The sequence below is a fragment of the Bos indicus x Bos taurus genome, chromosome 23 (assembly GCF_003369695.1).
Source record: "Bos indicus x Bos taurus breed Angus x Brahman F1 hybrid chromosome 23, Bos_hybrid_MaternalHap_v2.0, whole genome shotgun sequence".
Taxonomy (NCBI): Eukaryota; Metazoa; Chordata; class Mammalia; order Artiodactyla; family Bovidae; genus Bos; species Bos indicus x Bos taurus.
Window position 1 is genome coordinate 18,884,807 of NC_040098.1, and position 19,768 is coordinate 18,904,574.

A 19,768-nucleotide genomic window follows, 5' to 3' on the forward strand; every position below is an offset into this window, starting at 1 on the left:
TTCATCCAGGAGAAAGGCACATCTAATTTAGAATATTTCTGGAAAATGAAAAAGCCGAATAGGAATTTGAAAAGATTGGAGTGTGCTGGAAGGACATGTCCATGCCTTACTCTAGAGCGTGAACATCACAAGGCCGTTTGGTGTGGAGGAAGCAGGGAGTCCTGCAGCCAAGGCCTTACTCTTGCCAAAGCCCCATTTCATGAACCAGTGAGCAGTGCAGGCATCAGAAAAATGGACTACGGTTTGTTATAGGAGCTGGAGATGACTGAAGAGGAAGATATTGTGTACGGTAACGAGGACAAATAGCCTCCTACCCCCATGGATGTTTTGGAGGAACGGTTGATGCACATGAAACTCATTGGATGAAATGATTGTTCTCAGTTCACCAGGCTCTCCCTGTACTTGGATTACACATCCACACCCTGTACCATAGGACTCTGTATTATCCCCCACTGGATGTGGATGGAGTACACGTCCTCAATTCAATGATTTTGAGTTTCCCCACATAATTTGCTTTGGCCAAGAGAATATGGGTGGAAGGGGCGGTGTGCTAATTCATACCCCCTCTCGTGCTTATGCCATTTCATACGAGAAGAACATGTCTTGTGTGGACTTCCCTGGTGGTCCAGTGGCTCGGACTCCAAGCTCCCAATGCAGGGGACCTGGGTTCAATCCCTAGTCAGGGAACTAGTTCCCACAAGCCACCACTAAGAGTTCGACTGCTGCAGCTGAAGATTCTGCACGCCATAATGAAGATCTCGCATGCTGCAACCATGACCCAGTATAGCCAAATAAATAAGTTAAAAATAAATACTAAAAAAACAAGAACATTATTTGGGGAGCTATGGGCTCCAGGAGAGTGAGACAAAACCTGAGGAATGAAGCTGAATCTCAGGGACACCCTGGAGCCAATCTGACCTGCAGCCTGAAGTAGATTGATGTTAGCTTACCTCTAGACTCATGAGTGATAAGAATATACGCTTGTCGTAGGTCACTGAGTTTGGGGGAAGTTTGTTACAGAACAGTACTGTGGCAATAGCTGACTCATACAAAGACCAAAATGTGGAAGCAGAGAGAAAAAGGGCAAGTGAAGTAGGTGGCTGACATATGAGTAAGGAAGGAAGTGGTGGTGGGGTCTGAGGAGAGAGCAGGTAGGGAAAGGCCCCTGAGAAGAAGAATGAGTGGACAAGAGGTAAAGGCATGCGGCAGCTGCAGTGCCCTCGGGTGCTGGGATACAGGCGGTGGGACAGCAGGAGTGCATGCACGCACGTGTGCACACACGCACACGCACATCCCCTGTGCCTCTGATGAGCACTGCACCTTTTTGCTGTCTTTGCTCATTGTTGCCAATGTCTGAGAGGTTTCCAGGGAGTACTGGTTTGATTCCTAACCTGTCTAGACTTCCAGTCTGGGGCTCTACCTTGGCTTATGGTCACATTGTGTCAATGGAGCAATAAATGAATCTAAAAAATACCAACTAGTGAATATAAAAAAAAGAAGCAGACTCACAGATAGAGACAACAAACCGGTGGTTACCAGTGGTGAGAGACGGGGAGGTACAAGCTCTTGGGTGTAAGATAAGCTACAAGGGTGTACTGTAATCTCCGGGGAGTATAGCCAGTATTCATGTAATAACACCAAATGGAGTGTAGCCTTTAAAAACTGTATAAAAAATAAAACCAGCAAAAAAAAAAAAAATAAAAATATGAGTGATCTAAGGACAGAACTTTCCTGAGTACGTCTTTAAAAAAAGAATTATTTATATATTTGGCTATGACAGGTCCTAGTTGAGGCACTCAGGATCTTTGATCTTCACTGTGGAATGATGTTTTAGTTTCGGCATGCAAACTCTTAGCTGTGGCATGTGAAGTCTTTAGTTTCGATATGTGAGATCGTTTCCTGACCAGGGACCAAACCCCGCACCCCTTGCATTGGGAGCTCAGAGTCTTAGCCACTGGACCACCAGGGAAGCTCTTCAACAACTTGCAAAAGTGAAAATCACATCTACTGTTTTCTCTCTTCGCCTTTCTCTAACAAAACAGGCCAGATGCTGTTCAGCTCCCCTTGCTCCAGATTTGAGTTGGCGCTTAGAGAAAGCAGTCACAGAAGGAAGTGCTCTTAACAAAAGTGCACTTATTGGCTTCTTACCCTGTGCAGGGTGTGCTAAGTGCTTTACATGTGTTTATTCATTAATCCTCTTAATCACCTTGTGAGAGCACACACAAAGAAGGACCTGGGGACTTCCTGGTGGTCCCATGGCTAAGACTTCACGATCCCAATGTAGGGGATCTGGCTTAGATCCCAGGTCAGGGAACTAGATTCCACATACTGCAGCAAAGATCCTAGATCCCACATGAGGCAACTAAGAACTGGAGCAGCCAAATAAATACATAAATACATTTTTTTTTTAGAAAGAAGGTTCACAGTAGTGAGAGCCTCAGCTCTGAATCTAGACAGACCTGGTTTAAACTCCAATTTTGCCAGTTACTAGTGGGCTTCCCAGATGGCGCTAGTGGTAACGAACCTGCCTGCCAATGTAGGAGATTTGAGACATGGATTCGATCCCTGGATCAGGAAGATCGCCTGGAGGAGGTCATGGCAACCCACGTTAATATTCTTGCCTGGAGAATCCCATGGACTGAGGAGCCTGATGGGCCACAGTCCATAGGGTCGCAGAGTCGGACGCAACTGCAGTGACTTAGCATGCACGCAGTGGGACTAGTATTTTACCCCCCTGAGTCTGTTTTTCATCATCTGTAAAATGGGGATGATTCTTATAGCACTTTGCCATTGTGAGAGTTAAGTGGGATAATGAATGTAAAGAAATGGGCACATCATAGGCGCTCAGTTGGAGAAGGGACTGGGTTTTACTCACTTTCGAATTCCTGTCCCCAGCACAGTGCCTTGCACACGGGAGGTGCTTGGAAGCTGTTTCCTGACCTGACCTGATGGGAAGTCCTTGAGGCTTTGGGAGCTGCTGGTGGTAGCAGGTTCTGAGGTACAAATGCTCCATCCCGGCCACCTTTGCCAGGCTCCCTCTGTTTACCACTGAAAGTTTTCAAAGGCAATGGTGCATCAGTAATCCACCCCACACCCATTTCCCCAGCGCCCTCTTTGTAGGAGGCTCTGTGATTTTTTTTCTCACGTCCTGGTTTACACTGCCCTCTGGTGTGTGTTTATGGGACATGCATGTCAGGTGGGTTTGTGGTGACTTTTTCTTGACATTGGAGAAAAGAGGTTCCCGTATATGCACTGTTTGCCATGCAGCTGCGGGGAGAGTTAATGATTAAGGACCCCTCCCCAATTTAGATGGAAACTCTTGAGGTTTACCAGACACGAGAAGCATTTTACCATGTCTCTGACCGCTTGACTAGCACACAATGCCATCCTTCTGGAATCAGGCTTCTTCCCTGTGTTCTGCTAAAGACCCCAGAGGAGCAGGGGTAGAGTTTATTTGATTCCCCCTCTGCTGTCTGGCTTCCTGTAATTCCCTAGGCACCTAGTTCTTGGGCTGCCCAGGTGGCACTAGTGGTAAAGAACTCGCCTGCCAATGCAGGAGATGTAAGAGATGAGGGTTCAATCCCTAGGTCAGGAAGATCCCCTGGAGGAGGGCATGGCAACCCACTCCAGTATTCTTGCCTGGAGAATCCCATGGACAGAGGAGTGTGGCGGGCCACAGTCCATAGAGTTGCAAAGAGTCAGACATGACTGAAGTGACTTAGTATGCACCCACCTAGTTCTTATCACTGCCTCACTATTTGTTCTAGAGGGTCTGGATTCAGAGCAGGCCAAGCAAAAGCCAGAACTGGCCCTCCCTAACCAGTGTCTAAACATCTGCCCGGTTTACCTCTTCCCACCAACTGCCTCGCTCTGCTGTCCCCTCTCAGAGCTGAGCCCCCAGTGAGTGACTGTAAAGTGAGGTTCTGCGGGGCAGAGGGGTTGGTGGAGCTAAGGTCTAGCTCACCTTCCTTCCACCTCGCCATGTAACCTCCCAGAAGCATTTGCCTTTTATGGTTAGGCTGGATCATGAAAATGTTGATATACAACAACTTATGACCCACAAAAACATGGATTAAAAAAAAACCTTATTTAGGCACTAGACCCTATATGTGCTAGTGATGGCCCTGGGATCCCAACCCCACGCGTTCAGGACCCCTCCTCCCTCCCCCAGCTCATGGCATGGCAGGATCCCAGACTGCAGAGCTGCAAGGAGGGCCCTACAGCCCTCGAGAAGGTTGATTTCAGGGCCCAAGATCAGCCCGCTTTCTGCATCAACCCTCTGTTTCCATGTGGGTTCCGTGGTGACCTCTTTGCCAGGCTTGGTTTGGGGGGATGCAGCCAAGAGAGAGGATAAGCCCTTTTTGCTGGATGGCCTATACACACAGACTTTTCTGGGAGCTTCAGGAGGCCTTGGGCTTCTTGATACACTGAGCGTCCAAACCCTCACCTCTACTGCTGAATCGAGGCAGTCAGGCAGCTTCTGGAGCTCCACTGCCCCCAGGAACTCCTTAGGGTGACTCCCATGCCCTGCCAGACCTCAGCCCAGGGTGAGGGGCATCTAAAACTTGCCCAGGGGATGACCGCAAAGTGGCCCAGGAGGCTTTAAAGCTGCAGAGTAAGGGAAAGTTTAGGAGTTACAGTACGCAGGGCTCATCTAGGATGAGAGTTTTGGCTGCTGTCTGTCCTGATGTCTTGAAACTTGATGGTGCAGGTTAGAGACTTGGTCTCTTTCCAGAAGGATGAAAACAGAAGAGGGAGTAGCTCAGCTCGGGCCATTTAAATCCATAATCCATTCACCCATTTATTTGTTAAACAGTGATTATTGAGTGCCTATATGTGCTAGGCACTGTGCTAAGTGCTTGGTGTATAGCAGTGAATAAAACAGACGAAAATCTCTGCCTTCCTGGCATCGCAGCATCTTAATGTTAGCTGGGCAACAATACTTTTAAATTTTTTTTCAAGGTTTCTAGAATGACTACTTTTTTGTTTTATAATCAGTAAAAATTTTATTAAAATAAAAACACAGTCTAATTTTTTTCCACTTCACCAAGGGAAAAAATGCATCAGAATTTGAACTGAGGGACTTAAACTAGAGTCAGAGAGAAGGTTTCCTTGCAAAATTGACTAGTTGCTGGTAAGAGTTAAGTAAGATAATTTAAGTTGGTATGATGGACAGAGTGGTAGATTTGGAGTGAGAAAGCTTGGAAATGAATCTCAGTTTTCTGGGTGACCTTGAGCAAGCCCTTGCTCAAACTCAGCTTTCTATTTTGAAAAATGCAGCTGGCTGCTTAAGGAAGATAACATCCACCAGGCGCCTGGCCCAGAAAATACGCTCTGAAGTGTTAGGTGATCTTGTCCAATCAATGCCAGTTATAAGACCGCATCTGCAAGCTTTGTGGAGGGCTCATCATTCACTGCCACCAGAGGCTACAGTCCTGATAATGAAAATTGCCTGGAGAAGAATCACAATTTAAAAAAAGTATTTGTTTACTTGGCTGCACCGGCTTTTAGTTGCCTCTCACAGGGTAGTTCCCTGATCAGGGATGGAACCCAGGCTCCCTGCATTGGGAGCGCGGGAGTGAGTCAGCCATTCGACCACCAGGGAAGTCCCCACAGTTCTTGAAAAAAAAGAAAAAAAATTCAGGAACACAAAGCCACTTTTCCATTGGTCCTTGCCCACATTGGTTTTGTTCCTTCAAAAGACTCCATCACGTGCGGCGGCCCAGAAGTCGGGGGAAGCCTAGAGGGCCAGGAAGCACCGCCTGGTGGGAGGCGGCGGCTCGCGTTGCTGGGCTGGTGTCCTGGCAACCCCGGAACGCGCCTCCGCGGGTGAAGCAGGTGGCCGCGGCGTCCCTCTTGCCCTTGGCTCCCGGGTCCTCGGCCTGCAGTTCGGCAGTTCGGCTGCCGGTTGAGGTTGGTGAGTTGATGTCGGCCGTATCCTCCTTGGAGGCCTCGGAGCGTAGAGCCAGGCCTCCCTTGGGGGAAGAGGTGGACCACCCAGCGGAGGAAGGGAAGGAGCATCTCGGTGGGCGGGCGAGGGCCCAGGGAGCTCGGCGGGCATCCGAACCCGGAAACGCCCAATCAGAGAAAGCGAGGGAAGCTTTGATCAAGAGGCCAGCCCTGCCCTCTAGACTTTCCGTGGCCCCTGAAGTTTCTGTTTCCTTTGATTGATGCCTTTTTTTTAAACAAAGGTCTTTTCTTTGTCTCCGGCTCGCTTTTTAATATTTAAATCAACATCTGCATAGCTGAGTCCATGGACGCTGGAAGCGGTCCTCCGGGCTCTCATCTCCGCCTCCTCTACAGCAGAGACCTGAAGAAGGTTCAAGAGAAAGGAGACTCTGACATCACCACGGGAGAGAAGAGATACAGTTGAGTTTAAAAAAATCAGGAGGGCTGACTGGGATTTGGTTGCCCAAGCCAAATACACTGAACCAGAAGGCATCTTTTGACGTTTAAAAGAAGGCTAGTTTGGGACCCGGTAATAGGGACTATTTGTATTGATACTGTCTGTATTAACCCAAGGTCTGGTAAGGCAGAGAGCAGCATCGAGGCAGGCGTTCTCATAAATGACCTCCCTGGATCTCCTAATATATCTCACGGAGAGGTATATTACAAAGAATGAAGGAGGACATAGGTTTGACCTGCCCAGTGCGTCAGTCAATAAATGATAAAGCTGGGATTTGACATGAGTCTTCCAGTCTCCAAACCCAGGCCCCCACTTCTTTTTTCTCTGTGCTAATATATCAGATTTGTGGCACTGTTCATCGTATGGGACAGCTCAGGTAGAAATTAGGAACACTTTAATGAAAGGTTTAAATTAAACAGTGGATGGGAGCTCTGTGATTGATTTTTATGGCTGAAGAGAATGTTTAGGGGTACATTTGCCTTTAGAGAACAGTGCTGTGGAGAACAGCCACAGTCTCTCAGAAAACCCCCAAGTGAGTACATGTAAGTGGGTAGCCTTCATGCCACAAAAAGAGATTGTAGAACGTTCCATCTCTGCCCATTAGAGCTTGGTCTTTGGTCTTCTGCATTCCAGGTGCATTTACAAGTGCAGGGAGAGGGTGGAGGTATGATTTACTACCTACCTACAACTGGGGCTTCCCTGGTGGGTTTGACAGTAAAGAATTTGCCCTCAATGACTGGGGTTCAATCCCTAGGTCAGGAAGATCTCCTGGAGAAGAGAATGACAACACACTCCAGTATTCTTGCCTGGAGAATCCCATGGACAGAGGAGCTTGGCGTGCTACAATCCATGGGGTCGCAAAGAGTCGGACACCACTGAGTGACTCAGACTTTCACTTTTCCTTACAAGCAGGGGCCAGTGGAGCAATAGAAATTAGAGCCACTAATAATTGCCCAAGGTGGCTAGTTCAGCAGGCAGAAAAAGGTTCTGGGACTCTAGCTTTAAGCTCCAGAATGTTCTGCAGTTTTCAGGTTGATCAGGCCTAAAGAAGGGTGCTGCTGTTTTAAGGGTGGGTCGGAGAAGGCAATGGCACCCCACTCCAGTACTCTTGCCTGGAGAATCCCAGGGACAGAGGAGCCTGGTAGGCTGTAGTCCATGGGGTCGCGAAGAGTTGGACACGACTAAGCGACTTCACTTTGACTTTTCACTTTCATGCATTGGAGAAGGAAATGGCAACCCACTCCAGTGTTCTTGCCTGGAGAATCCCAGGGACGGGGGAGCCTGGTGGGCTGCCGTCTCTGGGGTCTCACAGAGTCGGACACGACTGAAGTGACTTAGCAGCAGCAGCAAAAGGGCTTCAGGTTTCTAGGTTAGGGCTCCTGGAAGAACACCAGACCCTGAGATTGCCACGCCACATTAACCAAAGACCCATTGGCTTCCTTTTCTGCTGGAGAGGTGTATCCACTCAGGAGACCACATCTGAGCTCAGCTTCACATGGAGTCCACAGGTTTCAGTAAGGAAAGGAGCTCCATGAACCAGCAAAGGCTGAGTGCACAACTCTGGATGTGTATGCATTTTTTCCAGCAGAGAGGACCCAGGACTTTCTTTATTTCTTGGGGGGAGTCTGTGATTCAAAAAAGGGTTAAAAACCACTGTCCTAGATCTTTTGTTTGTTTGCTGAGCAGATAAACAGGGATTGGAAACCAAGTGTTTGGTTAAAGAGTATCCACAAGAAGCTAACTTGGCTTGCTGTACTATTTTCTCCCCGCCAGACAGTGCTATTGTGTAACTCAGCTGAGATGACAGCGTGTGAAAGTGCCTTGGTTATGTAAGGTGTTATTCCTGCCTAACGGAAATGGAAATAATTATTGTGAATTTCACAGATGGTACCAGAGAAACAGACTTTCTTCTGAAACAGATGTTTCCCCCCTCAATTCCTTTCTAGTCATCAGAACTTTCTCTTAGGTTGGACCATCTTTTTTTTTGTCTCGAAGTGTTTTGATTTAGGATTTTCAAGATCATGGCTCACTGGATATCTTTTGCATTTGCGTAACAATGAACATGATAATGGTGACCCTTTCAAGAAGGATGTTCCTTAACTTAGCGTGTCTCGCCTCAGGCTACAGTGCTAGATGGAGAGGTGGGGCAGGCATTGTGAGCTGGGCAAAACAGGTCACTGACTTGCTGAAAGTAACTTGATGTTACTCTACGCAGTGGAGGCATCAATATCAGAATGTTAGGGTTCGGACTTGGATTTCCAGCCCTTTTCTCCCACCTGAGGAGACGTGGAGAGGCAGCCTGGGGTCAGGCTTAAGTGTCTCCAGAGCATGTTTGAAGCTGAGTTTCTTTTAGGAATTCCCGGAACTCAGCCGAGTCTGGAGAAAGTGCCAGTTGAGCAGGCAGACCCCTCTTCCAGCCCTTGCTGGTCAGTCTGCAGAGTCTGCTGTTACGGCAGCTGCAGGCTGCTGTCTAGAATGTTGCCATCACAAAACTTCTTAAGTAAACAGGGAAATAGGCTAAATTTGTAGATGTGATTTCACTGGCTCGTTGCTTAGGGCTGCATAATATATTTACATTTTACCTCTCAAAAAAAAAAAAAAAAAGAAACCCCCAAACTTGTGAGGGGGGCCCCCTCTGATACCATCCTTAGCAAACAATCCTTGCTTTGGTGAATTCGCCAGTCCCCCTAGTGGCCGAAGACAATATACAATGTGAACTATTTAGAAAAGGCAGTCCCTGTTAAAACCTATGGGCAAGTATTGTCATAAGTAAATGCTATGGTAAGGAACTCAGAACTGACGTTGAGTCTCAACCCAGAAGACATCTCTGCTCTTAATTTTATTTTTTTCTTTACATATGTGGGTCCTTTCTGCATCTTTATATATACATTTCATACCCTTTTCATAGATGTTACTGAAAGTAGGGCCTTGGAATGAAAGAGCATTTCTCATAGGTTTTGGAGGACATAAATGGCCAAATTACTCTTCAGTAAGATGGAGGTTTTTTTCAGCAGCAGTGTACAAGAATGTCATTCCTCCAAGCTGTGCCAGCCTTAGGTATTTGTAAACGGATAGCAAATAATATCTTATTTTAAGTTCAACTCTTTCACTAATGTAAGGATGAATTTTTTTCCCCAAACATATATTGCCTATATATGTGTGTTTAGTGAATTACCTAATCATGTCTTTTGCTCATTTATTTTCCTTTGGGTATAAGATTTTCATCTTATAAATTTTTAAAAACTCATGCTTTGTCATGATTATTAGCTCTTTTTTATTTATTTTTTATTTTTTTCAGTGTTACAGCTCTATTTTATTTAGAAGATAGCAGGAGAGAGTGTGTGAGAGAGAGAGAGAGAGAGAGAGACAGAAAAGAGCGCACGCACGCGGGAGAGAGAGTCCGTGAGAAAGCGCTTTGGCTCCTCCTTTTATATGTTTTTTCCTCCACCTGGGCCTGCCCTATGCAAATTGGGCTTAGCCAGGAGTGCTGTTTGTTCTGCCTGAAGTCTTCACTCTGGTCCTCGGACCTTCTTTGACCTTCCTTGTCTTCTAGTCACCGCCATTTTGGACTCCTTTTCTCTATTCTACCTACCTAACATTCCCCCCTCAAGAGATGGGAGGCCCAATTCTTTGGGAATAGGGGCGTCGAGGTCTTTCTGGCTACTTCCTGCTGAACTGGGACGGCGAGGGGTATTGGGCGTCCCCCTCTTGCTAGTCTCAATCCTCAGAGTCCTTATAGCGGTGTCCAAGGGTGTGTGATATTTTCTGTGGTCAGCTGTAGTTTTATATCTTTGTTGAACAGGCACTGCATGTTGTAGCTGGTTGACCTTAACCGGAGGTCTTCTGGAATCTGAGACTGGGCTGCGTGAGCTTTCTGCTGAGTTCGTTTCTCGCTGTCCCGGTTTCCAGCACGATGGGCCTTCCCCTGCACTGGGTTTCTTCGCCTTCCGCTTCTAGCGTGGGAGCTTCGCTGAGTTGGGCTCCTGCTGTGCTTGGCCTCTTCCGCGCGGAGGTTGTTTCAGCCAGGTTATATCCGAGTCACGGCACCATAGATGTCACGCGAGTGTATGTTCCTCGGTTCTTTGTCTCGTCACGACAAAGATTTGGAGCGACGGACATTAAAGTCCTCGGCACATCACAGCTCTTGGGTCCTAGACAAACCGTGCTACAGCTCTTAGGCAAATCAGTGTTACAGCTCTATTTTATTTAGAAGATAGCAGGAGAGTCCAAGACTTGAAGAGAAGAGAGTGGAGGAGTGCATGGGGAGGGAGGGAGGGAGGGAGAGAGAGTGAGAGAGAGAGTGAAAGAGAGAAAGAGAGAGAGAGAGCGCATGCACGAGGGAGAGAGAGTCCCTATTAGCTCTTTTTTAAATCCTGTATGTTATGAATCTATTTATAGTTTGCTATGAAAGTTTCAAGTGTGTGTGTATTCAAATCTACGCATCTTTTCTTTTGCTTGTATTTTATACCTTTCTTAGAAATAACTTCCCCACTCTAACATTATTTAAACATTCACTTGTTATTTTTTCAGATACATCTTTTAATTTTTGCATTCACATTTGTAATTCATTTGAAATTTATTTGGGGATAAGGGAGGTTTAATTTTATTTTCATTCCAAATGGTTAATTAGCTGTTCCAGAAATATTTTTTTGAATGATCCAGTCTTTCTTCACTGTGATAAAATGCCACTATTATCACATAACATTTTATTCTAGCTACATTTGCTGTTTTGTTCTGTTGATTTATCTGTCAGGGTTTGTGTCAGTTCCATCATGATTATTGTAACATTAAATTACATTTTTTGTTGTTTTGTTTTTTTGGCTGCACTGTGTAGTATGTGGGGATCTTGGTTCCCCAACCAAGAATCAAACCCACGCCCCTTGCAATGGAAGCTCAGAGTCTTAACTACTGGACTGCCAGGGAAGACCCTAAACTACATGTTATGAGTTATACTCCATTGCTCTGTAACCTCGTACAAGTTATTTGATATTTCTAGTACTCGGTTTCTTTATGGGTAAGATTACTTCTGTTTTATTTGTAATTGTGGCCTCTTTTCCATTTCTTATACTGTTTACTTACATTAAAATTTTTTTCTTGAACTCTATCTACATTTTTAATTTTTTCCATGAACCGCTAATTCTATTAATCATCTTTATTTCATTCATTTCTGCTTTTATTTTATGATTTCTTATCATTTTGAGGCATTTGTCTTTTTCCTCTTATATCTTGAATTGAAAGTTTAGGTCATTAATTTTAGAATCTTTGTTTTCTGACACTATAGCCTGTCACTTGTAAGATGGACATTTTCACAGTTTGTGTCTCTGAAGTTGGATGGGTCTTACCAGTGCCATGGGCCCACTAACCCCTGTGAAGTAATTGATATAACTTTGCTGGATGAGCACTGAATAACGCAGAGGTGTGTCTGTGGTTTGGAAGAAAATTCCAGAGGCACTTAAGAAATGCTCCGTCACCTACATTCTTGTTGCATTGAGATCAATTTTGGTGGAAAATGTGGGCATCAGAGATTGAGGTGAAAAGTGACTCAATAATCAGACTTTTGAATGTGTGTAAAGTTTAAGAATGGCTCGTGCTCAGTCGCTCAATCTTGTCCGACTCCTTTCCTCTGTCCATGGATTTTTCCAGGTAAGGATACTGGAGTGGGTTGCCACTTCCTACTCCAGGGAATCTTCCTGACCTAGGGATCAAACTCGAGTCTCTTGCGTTTCCTGTGTTGACAGGCGGTTTTTTTTACCACTAGCACCACCTGGAAAGCTCCACGAGTGCCTTTAGCCATTTAATTTTGCTTTTATTTTCCTTCTTTAAATACGCACAGGATTAAAATCTATAAGTAAGTCTAAAAGGATTCTTCAATGAATATAAAAGTCCAAAATGATAAAGCACGTGTCATAATTTAATTGGCCTCCTCTATTCTTTGTGGTCCATAAAATAATGTTTTTACAACTGATGGTGTCTTACATTCAGTAAAATACAGTGTATGCATTTAAGGCTCTAGGTTCTAGTCACTGCTTTATTTGAATCCACAAGTTTTGATATATTGTATTTATGTCATTGATCATTAAGTACCTCATGAGTCACATTATGCTTTCTTCTATTATGTGAAATGTTTGGAGATGTGGTTTGAGTTTCCAAGCTTATGGGTGTTTTTTGGCTGTCTTTTTATTATTGATTTTTAATAGTATTGTGTGTGGTCAGAGAGTGTGGTCTGTATTATGTTCTTGATACCACGTTTGTGGTTCCATATCTGGCGCTGCTGGAGACCTGTGCTCTTTCTTCACAGCTCTGCCCTCCACTGGGTTCCACTCCATCCCAATTACTTACCCCTCAAGCAAATAGTTGGCCCTTGTGTATGGAGGGCTGCCCTAGGCTGCATGACATGTTGTGCTTAGTCGCTCAGTCATGTCCGACTCTTTGCGACCCTGTGGACTGCAGCCTGCCAGGCTCCTCTGTTCGTTGGGATTCTCCCGGCAAGAATACTGGAGTGGGCTACCATGCCCTCCTCGAAGGCGTGGCTCAGGGCCTTGTGCCAAAACAGCTCTTCCCACACTTGGCTGGCTCTGAGAATCACCCGAGGTGCTTCTTAAACATACAGATTTCCGGGTTGCTGCCCCCTCCCCGTAAGTTGGCTTGGAGCCCTGGAATCTGCATGTTGAACAAGTGTCCCATGGTGATTCTCATCACTGGATGCGTGTGGAGAATCAGGAGGAGGGGCAGGATAGAATGAGTGCAGTGATGAAACTGGGCTTGAAGAGGAGGAATTTCACTGCCAAGCATGAGCCTAAGAACTACTGAGGGAGTGAGGCTTCTGCAAAATGTGGATTCCCAGGCTTCACTGACCAAGATTCCAGTTTGATGGATCTGTAATGGGATTTGGGAATCGGTATTTTTGAATTATTTCTTATTTTTTAATGTTTTATGTTGTTTTTTCTTCCACCACCCCATTTAATTTTTTTTTTTTTATTTTATATTGGCGTGTAGTTGATGAACAGTGTTGTATTAGTTTCCGGTGTACAGCAAAGTGATTCAGTTATACGCAGACACGTCTTTACTCTTTTTGAAATTCTTCTCCCATTTCAGTTATTACAGAGTATTGAGCAGAGTTCCCTGTACTTTACAGCAGGTCCTTGTTGGTTATCTATTTTAGCACCCTCTTTTTTCCATTGATTCTGGTAAGCTGTATTTTTTTTCTTTTTTGAAAAAACTTTTAATTTTATATTGCAGTAGAGCCAATTAACAATGTGATATTTCCAGGTGGACAGCAAAGGGACTCAGCCATACAAATATATGTATCTATTCTAAACTCGCCTCCCATCCCAGGCTGCCACATATCATTGAGCAGTGTTTCCTGTGCTATACAGTAGGTCCTTGTTGGTTATCCATTTTAAATATAGCAGTGTCCATCCCAAACTCCCTAATGATCCCATCCCCCATCTTGCCCTGCTGCTGCTGCTGCTAAGTCACTTCAGTCATGTCCGACTCTGTGCGACCCCAGAGACTGCAGCCTACCAGGCTCCCCCGTCCCTGGGATTTTCCAGGCAAGAACACTGGAGTGGGTTGCCATTTCCTTCTCCATAGCAACCATAAATTTGTTCTCTAAGTCTGTACGTCTGTATCTGTTTTGTAAATAAGTTCATTTGTATCATTCTTTTTTTAGATTCCACATTTTTATAAGGGATGTCTGACTTCACTCATATGACCATCTCCAGGCCCATCCATGTTGCTGCAAATGATGTTGTTTCACTTTTTCTAATGGCTTGAGTAATATTCCATTGTGTATATGTATCACATCTTCTTCATCCTGGGAATCTGTATTTTTAACAGGCCTCTCAGGTAACTCTGATGCAACAGTTCTTACCTTGAGAAACCCCAGGATGAGGGTATTGTGAAAGGACAGATTTGGTAGAATTTAAAAACTTTGTAGAGTCACAGGCAAGTCCTCTTAAGAGTCAAGTGTTTGGTAATAGAGTTGGGTCTTGACAAGTGTGGGAAGGATATGATTCACCTGATAGATGAATTTGAGAGGGAGTTGATAGGAAATGAATAAAACCTGGCTAAGGGGTAGTCCCATTGATGGATGGTGGGAATTTGCAGAGGTGCCCAGGAGATGCCACACACATGTGAATCATTAAATGGTAGGTGGAACAGCAGTCATTCTAAAAATGTACTCCAGCGTCAGAGAAGTCTGACTCTTATTTCTGAGAATTTTCTTATAGTTTTTTAAAAAGAAATTATTTACCATCTGGGAAAAAGATCAAGTGGGAGGTATTTTCATGAATGTAACCCAGTGGTGATATCTATGTGTTGCAGGTACCAAGCGCAAAGATCTTCTGGAATCTAAGGGATGCTTTGCCAGCGTAATATCACCTGGCAGAAGGGGCAGCCCCTCATCTACTGAAACAGGTCTAAGTGTCGGTGGGCCTCTCAGCCCTGGCAGAGGCTTTGTCCACCTAGAGTAAGTAAGGGTCCAGGGAAGAGCCGTAAACATTGGGGTCAATTCTAAGCAGGGGACCAACAGTCTGAGAGGGAGTGTGACATGTTTACAAGACCATGGATTCCGGAGCCAGACTGGGTTCAAATCTCACTCTGTCACTCGGTATCTGTGTGAATTTGGGCAAATTACTTCACCTCCCTGGGCCTCAGCTTTCTTATCTGCAAAAAGTGGGGGCAGGTGGTGGTAATACTTCAGGAGATTGTTGTGAGGATGAAATGAGATAATGCATATAAAGTGATTCGAAGACTCCTTGGCATAAAACACAGGCTGTGCAAGGGCTCGCTATTATGAAGGTGAAGTTAAACTATGTATTTTTGGGAATACAAATATACACACACAGGTGGTAAATCTTTTAAAAAATATTCATTTATGTCTTTTTTGGTTTTGGCTGCACTGTGTCTCAGTTGTGGCCCATGGGTGTTCGTTGTGGCGTGTGGGATCTTAGTTTCCTGACCAGGGATCAAACCTGTGTTCCCTGCGTTGGAAGGCAGGTTCTTAACCTCTGGGCCACCAAGGAAGTCCTGGTGGTAGACTCGTAAAGAACAGCAAAGAAATGGTTGCCATAACACTCAGAGTCAGGATTGTAGTTCCCTCTCTGGGAAAGGGACACAGATGGTTTCTGGGGAGTGGGAGGAAAGGGCTGGCCATGTGTTATTTCTTGTCTTGGATGTTGGCTTTATAAGTATTTGTAAAACTGCACTGTTTTATATACTTTTCCCTGTTTGATTTCTTATGATAAAAAGTCTTAAAAAGCTTTTTCTAACAGTTTTTGCTGTAATGAAAGTAATTTAGCGGTTTCCATGGTGGCTCAGTGGTGAAGAATCCTCCTATCAATGCAAGGGACATGGGTTCAATCCCTGGTCCAGGAAGATCCTACATACCAGGGAGTGACTAAACCCTCGCACTATAACTTTTGAGTCCACGTGCTCTAGAGCCCGGGAACTGCAAGTACTGAGCCCTTGAGCCTGTGCTGTGCAACAAGAGAAGTCACCTCAATGAAGAAGCCACAGCTAGAGAAAAACGTGTGTAGCAGCGAATACCCAGCACAGCCATAAATACATAATTAAATTAAAAAATAAAGTTATTTAAGTTCATTATAGGAATTTTGAAAATATAAAAAACAACCACCATGGTAATCTTATCTCTTAGAGAATTGGTGTTAACTTTTTTTATATGCATGAAAGAAAATCTATTTCTTATGCATGGAAATATGTAATTATTTTTCACAATTAAGATCATAGGGTCACTAAGAGTCGGACACGACTGAGCGACTTCACTTTCAGTTTTCACTTTCATGCATTGGAGAAGGAAATGGCAACCCACTCCAGTGTTCTTGCCTGGAGAATCCCAGGGACGGGGGAGCCTGGTGGGCTGCCATCTATGGGTCTCTCAGGGTCGGACACGACTGAACCGACTTAGCAGCAGCAGCAGCTGCAGCATGCTACTTTTTTGCAAAACCTGCTTTTTCCAACTTTGCATTTACCCACTCTTTCACAGTCACCTGTTTATCTGTCCATGTCCTCTTCCCCTTGACCCTAAGCTCCTGAGAGCAGGGACTGTTTGGATCCCCAGTGTCTAGACCAATGCTTTCCACAAAATGTACTCAGATATGTATTTGTTGAGTGAAGCAAGTAGGTAGATGGTCCTAAAGTTTTTTTGGAACATTTCCTTTATCTTGGCAATGTTTTCTATGCAGTTAATTCAGCAAACACAAATATATAAAAAGTATTTAGGAGAGACATATATCACCCAGTGTCAAAGTTATCATACATTTGGAACTGGGAGGGTGGACTCTGAGTTGTTGGCTTTTTTGCTTTATCTGCACATTATGGAAGTTCAAAGACATTAGTATGGGTATCTTTACTTAAAACTGAAGTTGGGCTATGCAAGACTGTGAGTTATGGACCCAGGGTTCTTTATGATTTTTAGGTAACATAGTCTAGAGTTAACCTGCAGATCCAGCTTGGCCCCTCTCTAGGGTGTGTGTTGTTAGTTTCTTTGAGGGCTCATTTCCTTTGCAAATGGAAATGATTCTACTGGCCCCACCTATAATAACAGGATTTTTTGTCAGGAGCAAACAAAATGATCAACATGAAGTTGGTTTGAAATGATTCCAATATCAGGGTGGCGTAATATTTTGAAAAAAGATCCTATGACTTGATAACAGATAACTCTACCTGAAAGCATTGTCCAAGGCCATCTATCAAATGCTAGACCACTAAGACCAGAAGTGATGGCTTTTTCTGTTGATGCCCACAATAGCTCATTGCAGGCATTTGTAACTACCAGGAAGTTCCGTACTAAACATAGTGCTCTGTTATTATAGCCATTTCAGTCGAGGCTTGTTTTTGATTATTTCTTTCTCTTTTCTTTATACTGATTGATTTTTTATTTCCGTTTAATGATTTTATTGAACATGCATTTTCTGGGTAGCAGTTTTATTTGAAGCATAATTCATATACCATGTAATTCACCAGTTTAATAATGCAACCATTATCACAATCCATTTTAGGACATTTTTATTGCCTCCTTAAAGAAACCTGTCACCCTCATGTCCCCTATCCCTCCAGCCCTGGATAACCATTAATTTTATCTCTATGGATTTACCTGTTCTGGATATTTCATATAAATGGAATTACCAATATTTGGTCTTTGGTGTCTGGCTTATTTTATTCAGCCTGATGTTTAGATGTATGCCAGGAGTAGAATTGCTGGCTTATATGATAATTCTATATTTAACTTTTGCACACCAAACTGCCTTTAAGCATGCATCTTTTGAATATATTTCAATCCCCTCAATTACAAATAAATAAATTATATGCTCATGGACTTTTATTGAAGAGTAGTCCTAGTTTTCATACGTGAGGGCAATTCTAGTGTAAGAGATTTAAGATCAGGTTGTAACTTCCAATTTAAGCACATCGACATTTTCATCCTTCTGCTTCCTTTCCAGCCCTGCTGCAGAGTTGGATCTGAAATCCTCCTCCTCACATTCTGATCACTCCTCTGAAACTTCACTGCCTGAAGTCCAAAAGGATAAATATCCCCAGGAATTCAGCCTGCTCAAGTTGCAGACAAGTGAGTAGGTTACAGGTCCTCCTCCATGTGCCTCCATGCCCAGGGTCTTTGCAGAAGGCTGCCATACTGTTGGGTGCCATTCGCTGAAGACCCACTAGGTGCCTGGCATTCAACATGCTTCATCTCTAATTCTCACAACTCTGTGGGGTAGCTACTGTTATATGTTTTTCAAAATTAAAATGCCTTATAAACATAAAAGTACTATAATAAAATATTAAAATAATAAAGAAGCATGTAGAATATGAAAACCCCTTCCCCAATATTTTCCAATCATCCCCCTATTCTGCTCCATAGCTGTGAAGAGTTTGATATCTATTCTTCGAGAATTTTGAACTGTAAATGTATATGTATTTGAAATATATATGTATATGTATAAACATATATATGCTTAATATATGTATGTTTGGATATATATATATATTTATGGATTGTAATATACCACCATATTTTCGCTGATAGAAAATAGTACAAAATTATTTTCAAAGTATTGTTTTCACTCAAAGTATAAGTAGATCATGGATTCTTTCTGTGTCAATACATATAGACCTGTGTGGCTGATACAGACCTACCTGTTTTACACAGACGGAAACTGAGGCTGGAGAGATTCATTCACCCACACAAGCACACATAGTTAGGAAGTGAAGGCATGGGATTACAATTCAAACACGCCTGCCTCCAAAGCCTCTGGTCGTTCACAGCCACCAAGGAGACAAGAGTTTCTTAAGCAACCCTAGAGCTGTCAGACCTTTCACCATTCAAAATCACTTGAGCAGTTTTATAGGAAAAGGGTCAGATGAAGAAACAGAGACCCTGAGAAGTCCATCAACTAGCCTAAGGTCTCAGAGCAGCCCTTCTCCTTGGTCCTAATCACATTGCATCTCTCTGTGTTTCTGCAGCCTGAGCATGTGCCACTGTTGGCTGCCAACACCATATGCCATCTGGTTAAGATGCCATGGGTGTTCTAGCCCTTCCTCTGATGGGCTTTCTATTCCTATACATTTATTAGAGTGAAGATTGGCTCACAGATGCTTGTAAAGCTGTCTCTGAGCTTCCTAACCCATACATCACTTCCAACCATAAAACTGGCTTTATTTTTGAAAGAGAGGGTAAAAAGGAAAAAGAGAAGAGCCCTCTTAGATAGCTTTCTTTCTACTTCCCTTCTTTTGTGCCTAGTCCCATAAAGGTTAACACTGCCCCTGATGTAGAATTACGGAAATACACACATTGATAACAGGTCATACAGCCAGATGGTGCCGGGGGTGGGGGTGGGGCTTCACACCATTTTGTTATCCAGCTCCACTGTGAGGCTGGGAGCAGTGCTGATGGAAGCATTTCTGATGTCTTGCAGAAGATGGGCAGCGTCCTGAGTGGACATTTTACCCAAGGTTTAGCAGCAACATCCACACCTACCATGTTGGAAAGCAGTGTTTCTTTAACGGGGTCTTCCTCGGCAATAGGAGGTCTCTATCAGAGAGGATAGTGGACAAGAGCCTTGGGAGAAAGAAATGTGGTAATGTTTTCTTCCTGAATGTTCATTGTGCAATGCCCCAGAATACTCGTGAGTTGTCATTCCAGCGGCCCAGCCTTGTGTGGCTGGGGCAGACCGAGGGGGTCACTGTGTCATCCAGGTGCAGCCAGAAAAATAGGAAAGACAAGGGGATGGTTGGCAGGCTGCACTTTTTGGCAAAGAACTCACACCATATGCTGATCCACATTTTTGTTTTTCTCTGAGTTTCATAAAATGCTAATGTGATATTTAAGTCATCAGATAAGAT

General features: G+C 44.2%; 1 protein-coding gene across 1 annotated transcript in view; it reads left to right on the top strand.

Moving 5' to 3' along the window:
* Nucleotides 1–261: 261 nt before the first annotated feature.
* SPATS1 (spermatogenesis associated serine rich 1) overlaps nt 262–19,768 on the top strand; it is a 29,467-nt gene continuing 9,960 nt past the window's right edge. The window contains exons 1-7 of the mRNA XM_027524466.1: nt 262–289; nt 3,768–3,900; nt 5,703–5,917; nt 6,246–6,368; nt 14,732–14,876; nt 17,869–17,993; nt 19,342–19,503. Coding sequence (XP_027380267.1) covers nt 262–289; nt 3,768–3,900; nt 5,703–5,917; nt 6,246–6,368; nt 14,732–14,876; nt 17,869–17,993; nt 19,342–19,503 — 931 coding nt within the window. The remainder of the gene's footprint in view (nt 290–3,767; nt 3,901–5,702; nt 5,918–6,245; nt 6,369–14,731; nt 14,877–17,868; nt 17,994–19,341; nt 19,504–19,768) is intronic.